The sequence below is a fragment of the Myotis brandtii genome, unplaced genomic scaffold (genome assembly GCF_000412655.1).
Source record: "Myotis brandtii unplaced genomic scaffold, ASM41265v1 scaffold358, whole genome shotgun sequence".
NCBI lineage: Eukaryota > Metazoa > Chordata > Mammalia > Chiroptera > Vespertilionidae > Myotis > Myotis brandtii.
The window spans coordinates 3476015-3487720 of record NW_005363772.1 but is presented as its reverse complement, the minus strand read 5'-3'; the positions used below and the strand labels follow the sequence as shown (position 1 = coordinate 3487720).

The window sequence follows — 11706 nt, the reverse complement described above, 5'->3', positions numbered from 1 at the left end:
TGGCGCCGAGACCGTCGGGAACGCCAGCGTGGGTAAGGTCGGGGCGCCTCCCTTCTGCACCCCAAGGGGCCTTTGCATTTCTTGCAAGGTCGAGGTCCACCCCAAGGTCTGTGCGCCCCGCGGCCGAGGCGGCGCGTTCGGAACCGGCAGGAAGGGGTCAGGGTCCTTCGTGCAGAAGGACATTCCCTTTGCGAAGGAGGCGTCCTCACTCCGGCTGTGGAAGTGGGAAGAGATGCGTAACTCTCTTGTTCGCACACATTCCTGTCTCCCTCGGGGAGGGGAGCAGCCATGTTTGTGGGTTTCATTTGACACTTGAAAGCACCTCTTGGCTCCCGAGTGGCGTGGCTGAGCCGCGGGGACCGTCAGGCGTGCAGAACCGAGGGCGCTGCGAGCGACGGCCCCGCGGACCGCGCAGGGTTTTTACTTCCCAGTGGAGATGCTTTTCTAATTGGTGAGCTCGATGGAGTTGACAGGAAAAGCGGACTCAGATCGGGCTTTAGATCGTAGGTCATGTGCTTGGCTGAATGGGTTTTATAAGTAATTCGTGGTTTGTTAACATACACGCTGTGAATAGCACTAACTGTGCCAGGCTGATAATCACGTGCTTTTCCCGTGAGGTTAGGCGCATTCTTAGTTTTGCTTGGAGCGTTAAGACACTACTTACAGTTCTGAAACATAATATTTTCTGAATAATGTGATTGTGCTCCTAAATACTTATCTTTGAAAAGCTCTTGTGCAAACTGAGTTCTAGAATCTTTGCATAGGACTTAAGGCCAGAGCTGAAAAGGGCAAGTTCTATTTTTGCAGGAAAAGAAAAAATAAGCCTTTTTTTTTTTTATGGGGCACTACATTCACTGCAATGCAGAATGTGCCAGGTGCTTTTTCATGGCAGTGTGTTGTTTTTTTGTTTTTAATCCTCACCCGAGGATATTTTTCCACATGACAGGACAACATGTGGGAACTTAACTGCTGAGTGATAATTAAAGCTGATGTGCCCAAGTCGGTTTGGTTCATGAATAGAGCCTCTGCCCATGGACTGAAGGGTCCCGGGTTGGATTCTAGCCAAGGGCATGTACTAAGGTTGCAGGCTCAATCCCTGGCTCTGGTTGGGGCACCTGTGGGAGGCAGTCAATCTATGTGTCTCTCTTACATTGATGTTTCTCTCTCTGTCTCCCCCCCTCCCTTCCACGCTCTCTAAAATTCAATGGGAAAACATCTATGGGTAAACATTAATAAAACTAAAGCAAGCTGATGTTCTCCACATCAGTCAGATAGAAATGAACAAAGACTGCCCTAACCGGTTTGGCAGAGTGTCCGCTTTCGGACTCAAGGGTCCCAGGTTCGATTTCGGTCAAGGGCTTGTACCTTGGCTGCGGGAACATCCCCAGGAGGGGGCGTGCAGGAGGCAGCTGATCGATCTATCCCTCTCCCTTCCGCTCTGTAAAAATTCAATAAAATATTAAAAAAAAAATTAGCGAAGACTTAGTTCAAGACTTGCAGTCTCCTCGTTTGTTTCGATTTGAGGACTCTGATAACTAGACAAACTGAAGGAATTAAGCAACTGCTGTAATTTAGGAGGATTTACCCATCTTTCCCAGGAAAAGCTAACTTGCACCACAGGGGTAGTGGCTCAAAAGCCAAATAAATCTTTGAAGGTGGCAGATCAAGTTTCTAGAATGAGGAAGGTGCTTTCTGTGGCCAGCAGGGCACAAGAGGTGCACCACACGTTTAAACAGTGTTCCCTTGTCTCGAAGTTCCAGTTCTCTGCTGCCTTTAATGTCTTTTGTTATTGTTTGTTTCACATCCATTAACTTACATAGAATTACATAGTAATTGGAGGTGAGCACAATGTCTTTTGAACTTCCTAATATTTGTGCTAATGATAATGCCATAAGTAAGGTAGCAGGCCATTTTTGTAGTTAGTTGCAAGTGGTCTCTTTCTCTTGAAAGGGTGTGAAAGATGCCCTGGCTGGTGTGCCTCAGTTGGTTAAGCATATCCCATGCATCGAGAGGTCACAGGGTTGCAGGCTTGATCCCCAGTAGGAGGCGTGCAGCAGGCAACCAATCAATGTTCCTCCCTCTTCCCCTTCCTCTCTTTCTAAAAAAATCAATAAAAACATATTTTTTTTTAAAAAAAGTATGTGAAGAGTAATATGCACATTTTGTGTTTCCTTTCAGCTTTTAGTGCTAATGAAAACACATAAGACATAAATGAGAAATTGGGCTCCGCCGACATGGCTCAGTGGTTGAGCTTTGACCTATGAACCAGGAGGTCATGGTTTGATTCCCGGTCAGGGTACATGCCTGGGTTGTGGGCTTGATCCCCAGTGTAGGGCATGCAGGAGGCAGCCCATCAATGATTCTTTCTCATCATTGATGTTTCTCTCTGTCCTTCTCACTTCCTCTCTAAAATCAATAAATATATTTTAAAAAATAATAAATAAATAAATGAGAAATTGGGAGAGGCTGTTGCATGTTGACCAGTTCAAGTAGCTAAATTAACTGCTTTTGTTTTTAATATTTAATCTGAAGAGAATTATGAAGACAGCTTTCACAAATCTCTCCTAGAATTTGGTTGTTGTATGAAAACACAAACAATGCTTTCATTTTAGTAAAACACAGGTCAATTTTAGTAAAATAGTAAAAAGGAAGAGTTGAACAATTTTAAGTTTGCAAGTTTAGGATTTGATTGGGAAAGAAAAGGGATTGGGTAGCTCTTGGTGGAATAGAATTCTTGGAAAGAAAAAGTGACTGTGTAGGAATGAGGAGTAGGAAAAATAGAAAAGAGTCCCCTATTATATGGGTCAGATGGGAAAAAAAATATTTTTGGCAGAAAAAACAGGCACTTCTTTTTAGAGGCGAGCTACAGACAGCATAAGGCTCTGTCTCCATGTTGGCCATGTGCTCTGTAATATCACTTGATGTACTGTTTCCCTCCCACACCCAAAGTCATAAGATCTAATTATGCCTCGTAAAATGTTTCTCACGAATCCCTTCCCAGATGGCTTAGAGGTGAATTAAGTTCCTGTTAACTTCTTCGGGATATATTTTGGTTATATGCCTTTATTTGCCATGTGTGCTTTTATGAGTAGAAGTTAAATGCAGATTCTGCTAGACTGTACTGTTCAAGTTGTCTTGGTTTTCAGGATTTTTCCTTGTCACTTTAAGGAAGTCTCCTTCTCACCTTGATGTTTTTGATGGGTGTGCCAAACATTTAAACCTGTTAGTCCTCTTCTTCCCACCCCTTTATTTGTAGGACCTTACTGAATGCCTGGCGTAAAAAAATTAAATAAGATGAGCCTCTGAAACACTGGAAAGCCAATGGAAGTTAATCATGATACTTTATTGTGTAGTATTGGACTGTTTACAAAACTTTCCCCATTTATTTGAGAATTTCAGCAGCCAAGTGATTTATGTAGCACAGTTACCTCCATTTTACCATGAGGGAACTGAGGCCCTGAAAAAAGAAATTACTTCCCTGAGGTGACAAATTTGAATTGTCATTTACTAAACAGTTACTATGTGCCAACTAGGTGACCACTACTGTACTAGGCGTTGGAATGTCAAACATGACAAAGCCCTGTATAGCCAGGAGTCATACCATAACTGATTTTGTTAATACGCAATCTTCTGTAAAAATTGTGAAATGGCTATCAGACTGCAGGGGTAACACTGCCAAAGGATTTTCACACAGAAGTTAGGTCAACGATAACTAAGAATAGGGAAAATATACTTATCCTGCCCTAACTCATCTAACATTGAGTTAGGAGTTCTCAAACCTGGCTGACCATTAGAAATCAGCTGGAAAACTTTATTTAAAAAGGCATATTGGTGAAGAGTCAACTAGAAGTTGAAATTTAAAAGAAAAAGTAAATTAACAATAGTATCAAGAAACATGAAATATTTAGGGATAATTATAATGGGATATGTGAAGACCATTACAGAGAAAACTATACAACAATCTTTTTTTTTAAAGTATGTTTTTATTGATTTTAGGGAGACAGGAAGGGAGAGGGATAGAGAGATAGAAGCATCATCAATGAGAGAGAAATGTACCTTGGCTGCCTCCTGCGTGGCCTCTACTGGGGATGGAGCCTGCAACCTGAGCATGTGCCCTGACCGGGAATCCTTATGGTGCTCCTGTTTTATAAATTTCAGATGAAGAGTTGAGGTAGAAGCTGTGTTTTGAGTGCCATTAAGGTTTCTTTCTGAAAAGAATACCTCACTATCACTGTAGAAATTTTATAAACAATGAAATGTGTAAAGAAAAGAGAAATCACTTAAAATATATTCCCAGGGATACCTATGTTTATCACCCCTACTTATTTTTTCAGGTTACTAGTTGTTTAATAATGTAATTTAATTTCTTTGGTCCTATCTTTCCTTACTCTCTTTTAAAGCAATGAACGCTTCAGTTCTCCAAGTATTTCTTATTTGTGATTTATCTTCACCCTGTTTTACCTATTTAGTGGATTAGTTGAGAATTAGCTTGGACAAAGAAAGAACTGGTGTGCAGCTAGGAGAAAGATACACAGAGAACCATGGGTAGAGTGAGTGAGTTAATAAACACAACCAGAAATGGATGGGAAAGGCCTAGATGAGGTGTTGGAAAACTGTTGTTACAACCTGTCTTTTATGTGGACTCTGAACTTGGTCCTTAAAAAAAAGCTCATTTTTCCAGAATACCCATGGTTCATAAAGTAAGTATCTGAGGTGGGCGTTCAAATGACGTTTTTGCCAGTGCTGATGGCACCTTCTTTTGCAAGCTAGGTAATACAGTCCTATTTGACAGATGAAGAAGTTGAGGTTTAAGAGAATTGAGAGCCCTAACTGGTTTGGCTCAGTGGATAGAGCGTCGGCCTTCGGACTCAAGGGTCCCAGGTTCGATTCCGGTCAAGGGCATGTACCTTGGTTGTTGGCACATACCCAGTAGGGAGTGTGCAGGAGGCAGCTGAATCGATGTTTCTAACTCTCTATCCCTCTCCCTTCCTCTCTGTAAAAAAATCAATAAAATATATTTTTAAAAAAAGAGAGAGAATTGAGAAACTTGCCTAAGATCACACAGCTCGTACATGGTGGGATAAAATTGTAGCCACCTCTGTGTCTCCAGGGTGACTTCAGAATTCTTAGTTCCTACTGTTCTTTAATACCACTGCATTCACAGTTGTCAGTAGCTCCTTAGGGTTGTTAATTCTTAAATTCAGGGGCTCTGTTCAGAATAGAATTGTTATGGTTGCTACCAGATGGGGTTTTTTTCTGGGCTCTGGGAGCCAGGCACCTTGAGCATCCTCAGCCACTTTAAGAATTTTTCTCATCTTTTGAAATACCTTTTTCCCATTTTAGTTCTTAGTTCTGCCACTCACTAGCCAAGTCACCCTGGTGAGCTGCTTCACCTCTTTAAGCTTAATTCTCATCAGTGAAATAGGGGCAGTAATAAAATTTATCAACCAGTTTTTCTTTCTGAGGATTAAATCTGTGTCTATGTTTATATATGTGATTTCTACAAACTGATATTAGAGGTTCGTATATTATAATGAAACGTTTCTCTTGTTGTAGGTCTTATTGAATTTTCTGTGGGGAAATTTAGATACTTCAAGCTCAACAGACCCTTTCCAGAGGAAGCTATTTTGCGTAATATTTCCAGCAATGTGACTTTTCTTATTTTCCAAATACACTCACTGTATCAGAATACAACCATTTCTTTTTCTAAGGTAAGTACAAAGGATTATTTCTGTAAAAACTGTTTCTGCAGTTTGTGTCCTTATATTTAGCAAAAGCATCAGAATTATTGGATGCCTCTTTATGTTTAACTTTATGTCTTAAACTTTTTTTAAAAAAATCAAAGTTGGTTTCTGTCAAATTAGTGGTTTAGAGCAGCTAAGAGGTGAATGTTTCAGGCCTTCCTTGAATGTGGTGACCTCTGACTTAATGAGGAGGTGATAGAGTGCTGAGTTAGGGGGAAGGGTAAGCTATGCCAGTGTTTCCTGTCTGAATGTAGTTAAAGCTTTCCTCATGATTTCCCACTTTTTTTCCCCCTTACTCTCCTGGGTCCTTGATGATTTTTACCTGTGAATACATTTTAATGGGTTTCCATTTCTGTTTAGCCATTTAATGTGGTGTTGAATATGACTAAGATATATATGTTTAATAAGACCCTGTAGGATCAGCTTTATTCTTTGACGCCTCTTGGAAACAAAAATATCCTAACACTGAGTTAATCTTCTAGCAGCATTCAGAACTCTTGCAGAAATCATCACTAAACCCTTTAACCTCAGCCTCAGCTTTGGGAAGTTCTTCAAATGCCCTGGCTTAGCCTAAGCTATTAAGGACCTGCCATTATGTTAACCTTTTACAAATCTATTTCTATTTAGCCTATATGACTCTTTAGACAAATAAATTCCACTATGTATGTTGTGTTTTCTGTTTGTCCTAAGCCTATATTCTAATACCCTAGATTTTGTGAAACAAAGCTCTTTTAGTCCAGTTCATATATATTTTATAGGCATTGGTCATGTAATCTCTCAAATGAAGTCTTTTGTATATTTCTATCCTGACATCCTGCTTCTGTCATGAAGGTTTTGAAGTTACATGCCTGTGTGGGGTAGTTTAATCGACTAGAAATGGAAGAGTTTAATCATGGAAAACAAGAAGGAATACATTGTTAATTGCAAGAGATGACAGTGCCTGTGACCCATTTATGCTGACTTTGCTTTAGTTCATGGCAGCCAGAGCAAAAATCAAATCATGTTAAATTTCCTAACTTCCTTAGGAGGAAGAACATGCCAGTTACTCAGAAGAAGCCAAGTTTTTTTTTCTGGCACTGTATTCAAAAGGAATCTCCCTATTCAGGCCCTTACATAGGAGACATAGTAAAATGGCACATGTATAATTTCCTTCTTAATAACATTACTACACAGACAACATTTGAAGGAAGAGAGAGGGCAGAGAAGAAAAAGGCATTTATATTCACTGCATGCCTACTGTGTGCTAGGCTGGTAGTCTTAGCTCCTGGGGCCATAGACTGTGAATCTGCTGAAATTGATGGACTCTCTACCCGGCAGAACGTGTAGATACATATGCGTGATTTCATGGGGACTTCGGGAAACTTTCTGGGCCTCTGGGGCTCCTAGTTAGGAACCCCTGTGCCTGGTTTTCCATATAATTAATTTAATTCTCACAACAGCTCAACAAAGTAGTTACAGTGCCTGTTTTTACCTCTGAGGAAACAGAGCTCGGATAAAGGGAAGTGGCCCGAATGAACAACATATGCCAGTCACAGTCCTCCAACTCAGTTCCCTGCAGGAAGGATCTTCGTTGTCTTTAATTATAACAATGTCCCTTCACGGTGCTGCCTTTAGTTCTCACCGTGTCTGTACTACTGAGAGGATGACCAGACTGCATGTAGCTCTGGAAGTGAGAGGTCTGTGGGGAGAGGATTGTTTCTGTGTCCTCTGCCCTTCCCGACGAAGTGTAGCACTCAAGATTTTTAGGCTCATCATGGCAGCTGGTTCTTTGAAATTGTCGATTCTGTAGTTTGTCAATTAGTATTTGGGTCATTCTCCCTTATGATTGTCAAATTGAAGCCTACCTATCACTTACAGAAAAATCAACCTGCCCGTCAGTCTGCAGTTATGGAAAAACCTGTCAAGGAAACCTAACATATGCCAATCACAGTCCTCCCACTCGGTTTCAGCTAGCTTACATTACCCTGCAAATAGGACTTGCTGGTATCTTAAGAACTTCCCGACCTCCTAGCCCATCCTGCCCTGTTTCTGCATTGCTGTTTCTAACGCTCTATAGAGCTCGCTCTCGCCCCAAATCCCTCAGAAACAATATTCCACAGCATGTCAGGCATGCACTCCCTTAGCCCATGGGTTGTTTTCCCCTGAATAAAGGATATCAAACTTGTGATGAAATTATTTTAGTTTCATCATTCAACAGTAGTGTTAGTACCTGACCTAGTACATCTTAATTTGGGGGATAGAAAAGCTTGGGAATTTTATTTCATCTGATGAAAGATCATGTATTTTAAATAGTTCTGCCATGTGTATGTGTGGGCAAATGCACATAGAGGTGAAAAGAGCCCTTTAATTTTCTAAGGAAGGTCTGTTTTGATTCCGTTCTGTTTGGGGAAGATTTGGAATAGGACATGCATATTAGATCAACTCTGGAATTTTAATATTTTGCTCAACTCCCTATTCACGATGACTCTTTTCTTCCTTATTGCAGACTCTCCTTCCCAGTACCTCGGGAACAGGCACTGACAAAGGACTGGTTTTCATTCTTAGACCAGAGCAGAGTATGTGCTTTTGGTATTTGGAGACTTCAGATGCTGAGCCTGTCCAAAATATGGCCATTCCACTCTCCTACTCAGAAAGAGGTGGTAACCTTTCTGTCTTCGACTTCTACTACTATTATGGGACTTATTCATGAATATTTAGGGAAAACTGTAATCTTATTAAAAGTGTTTATTGTAAGTACAATATATTTAACCAGAAATGTTTTAATAGCAAGAGAGCCAGAGAATTGTCATGATGTTGAAAGTCCTGGAAGGAACTAGGAGAATACATTTATTCATTGGAAAAACATTTAAGGAGTCCTTGGAAAAGCAGTAACAAAAGGGCAAGACACAGTCCTTAACACTTCGGTTGGTTATTCTAGGCAGAGGAGGGCACTGAAGGAAAATGCAGTGTTTGGAGAATGGCATATAGTGGGTGTGGCTGGAGGCAGAGTGTGAGGGTCTTGTATATAATTTGAGGTTTGCATTCTATTCTGAGATCGGTTCTGGGGAAGCATAGAGAGTGTTTAAGCAGAGGAATGATGTGATGCACTTCATCTCTTAGAAAGTTAACTCTAGAAGCAGTGTGGGGAGTGTGTTGGAGAGGTCCATGGCAGCACTAAGGATGTCCAACTGCCACCTTAGGCCCTCTCCCCACAGGGAGCGGGCACAGGCCAGATTGAGGGACCCCCCAGAGTGCAGGAATTTCGTGCACTGGGCCTCTAGTTATTAATAAAATGGAATGCCATAAATGTGTGTTTAATTAAATATTCAAATACCATTCTGATACATGGTCTTGGGGGTCTTTGAGGTCTTTTACTTTTTTTTATGTATACATAAAGACTCTTGCAGAATTGATATGACACCATCTTTCTCCCTATTACTCATGGAGTTCCTTTCCTCTTTGGCAGTGTTTTTTCCCCTCCATCCCTGGGTTCTTATGTTCTTTTTATAGGTTCATAGTCCCCAAAATCTAATAAAGACCCCTTTCCCTAGGAAATGGACACTTTCAACATACAATTTCAGGGTGTTCATGGAGCCCCTAAAACCTATTCTTGGATCCCAGCTTAAGAATCTCTTGTCTCTTCTGACCATTTCAACTCTAGAGCAGAGTTTGACAAACTACAGACTGAGCCAAATCTAGTTCGCTGCCCATTTTGTACATAAAGTCTTATTGGAATGCAGCCATGTTTACTCACTTATGTGTTGTCTGTGACTGCTCTCGTGCCATGAGGGCAGGGTTGAGTAATTGTCACAGAGACCATTCGGCCCTTGAAGCCTAAAATCAGCATTATCTGATCCTTTACAGAAGAGATTTGCTGACCCTTGTTCTAGGGCCCTTAACCTCAGTTAATTTTACCCTCTTAACCTCAGTCATGAGGTGGTACAAAACTAGAAGCTCTGTATTTAACTTATATATGGAAAGTTGTTGAAAGAGTAGAGTTCTGTTTTCTGAGTGTTATTTGAATATATAAAAAATTCTGTGTTGAGTGACTTTCTTATTTTTCATCCAGATCCTATTCCTGGAGGCTGTAATTTGGAGTTTGATTTAGATATTGACCCCAACATTTACTTGGAGTATGATTTCTTTGAAACAACTATCAAATTTGCCCCAGCAAACCTAGGCTATGCAAGGTATGTCTGCCTCCTAGAATTACTTTTAGAACACGTATGACTAGATTCAATGAATTCTCTCAAAAGTCATCATTCTCTTTAGTAAAATGGAATTGTAACTAATACTTGAGCTGCCATTTACAGTTAATATTGCCCCCCTCAGTGTGTATGAAGAGCCAGATGTTGAATGTCTTTTATGAGTGTAGAAGTACATCTTAGTTTTCATAAAGAGTTTTATATATGGAAAGCCTTTTGAAGCCTTGAAATATACTTTTTTTTTTGGTAAGGATTTTATTTTAATTAAAACTCTGCATTAGTTTCTAGTTTAATAATAAGGATAGTTAATGTTTGAGTAACATTTGAATGCTCTCTGTGCATCATCCACAGTGCTGAGTGTCCTATGTTCTTTATCATTTAATTCTAACACTTTTATCAAGAAGGGACAATTGTTCTTATTTTATAAAAAGGTTCCCTAAGGGTCTTTGAGAGTAAGTGACTTGCCTACTTACCAGTACAGCTAACAACTGGCAAAGCTAGCATTTGACTCTAGGCCTGACTGACATTAGCATCTGGTTATATGACCATACTGCCTGTCAGTGTGTTATTTTTCTTCGTAATGCCAACATTGGAATCATTGTTTCAGAAGTTTGAAATTTGAGCTTTTGGTTCCTTTTTATAGATGGGACTTCCCCCACAAGAGATTGATGTTCGGTTTTGTTGGTTGACTTTAGAGGCACAGATTCTCCGCCATGTGACACGAGGACGGGGCAGGATTCTAGGTGGAGGTTGCAGTATGATGTCTATCAGTATTTTCTGCCCGAGAATGACCTCACTGAAGAGGGGTTGCTGAAGCATCTGCAGAGGATGGCCGAAGTGCCTCAGGTGACGGCCAATGCTATTAAGGTAAATCTGATTCTTGTGCTTTGAGTAGCCAGATTGCGACACCTTCCTAGGAGTTGAGTAGAGGAGAACCTACCAGGAACTTATTTCTTTACTGTTTCCTTGGTCTTTCTGAGATTTGCACTTTATTCTCTTTTGTTTCTTTATTATCTTGGGAGTCTTTGCAAGTGATATCTCAAAGTAATGTTGGCCTTTAAAGAGATGCATGTAAATTATGTTACATTTTAGTTGCAGCCACATATATGACCTGGTAATCTCGAGATGTGGATGGAAGTGGGTGGTGATTTTCTATGTACTCCTATACCTATTAGATTAAAACTTTTGGCAAATACAAAGGTTATAGTGCTGTGAGAAACTGTTTAAGGATATACTCATTGGCATTAATATTTAAACCCAAACTCCAAATCTCTTACTTGGAGAAAAATTTTCTCTGAGCTGTTGCCAGAAGTTGAGAGATTACCAGATTATATAGAAAGAGGTGATGGAAACAGGGCATATGTGGTTAGCCTAGAGCAGCGGTTCTCAACCTGTGGGTCGTGACCACTTTGGCGGTCGAACGACCCTTTCACAGGGGTCGCCTAAGACCATCCTGCATTTCAGATATTTACATTACAATTCATAACAGTAGCAACATTACAATTATGAAGTAGCAACGAAAATAATTTTATGTTTGGGGTCACAACATGAGGAACTGCATTTAAAGGGCCAGAAGGTTGAGAACCACTGGCCTAGAGGCTCAGTCTGTTATAGAGCAAGATCTCAATTTGTTGCTCTGTCACCTAGGATGTCATTGCCCCATGCTAAGAGGGAGCACAAGAAAACTCATTGTGGTTATTCACAAATTAGGAAGCTCTATGGGAAAAGTTTATTTAAAACTAGAGGCCCGGGGCACAAAAAATTGTGGACTCGGGGGG

The 11706-nt window shown here is 40.6% G+C and overlaps 1 protein-coding gene across 1 annotated transcript in view; it reads left to right on the top strand.

Moving 5' to 3' along the window:
* Position 1: 1 nt before the first annotated feature.
* Positions 2 to 11706, top strand: part of TM7SF3 (transmembrane 7 superfamily member 3) — a gene marked incomplete at its 5' end in the record, with an annotated part of 28878 nt that continues 17173 nt past the window's right edge. Inside the window, 5 exons of the mRNA XM_005871853.2 lie at positions 2 to 32; positions 5557 to 5711; positions 8230 to 8380; positions 9793 to 9913; positions 10624 to 10795. Coding sequence (XP_005871915.1) covers positions 2 to 32; positions 5557 to 5711; positions 8230 to 8380; positions 9793 to 9913; positions 10624 to 10795 — 630 coding nt within the window. The remainder of the gene's footprint in view (positions 33 to 5556; positions 5712 to 8229; positions 8381 to 9792; positions 9914 to 10623; positions 10796 to 11706) is intronic.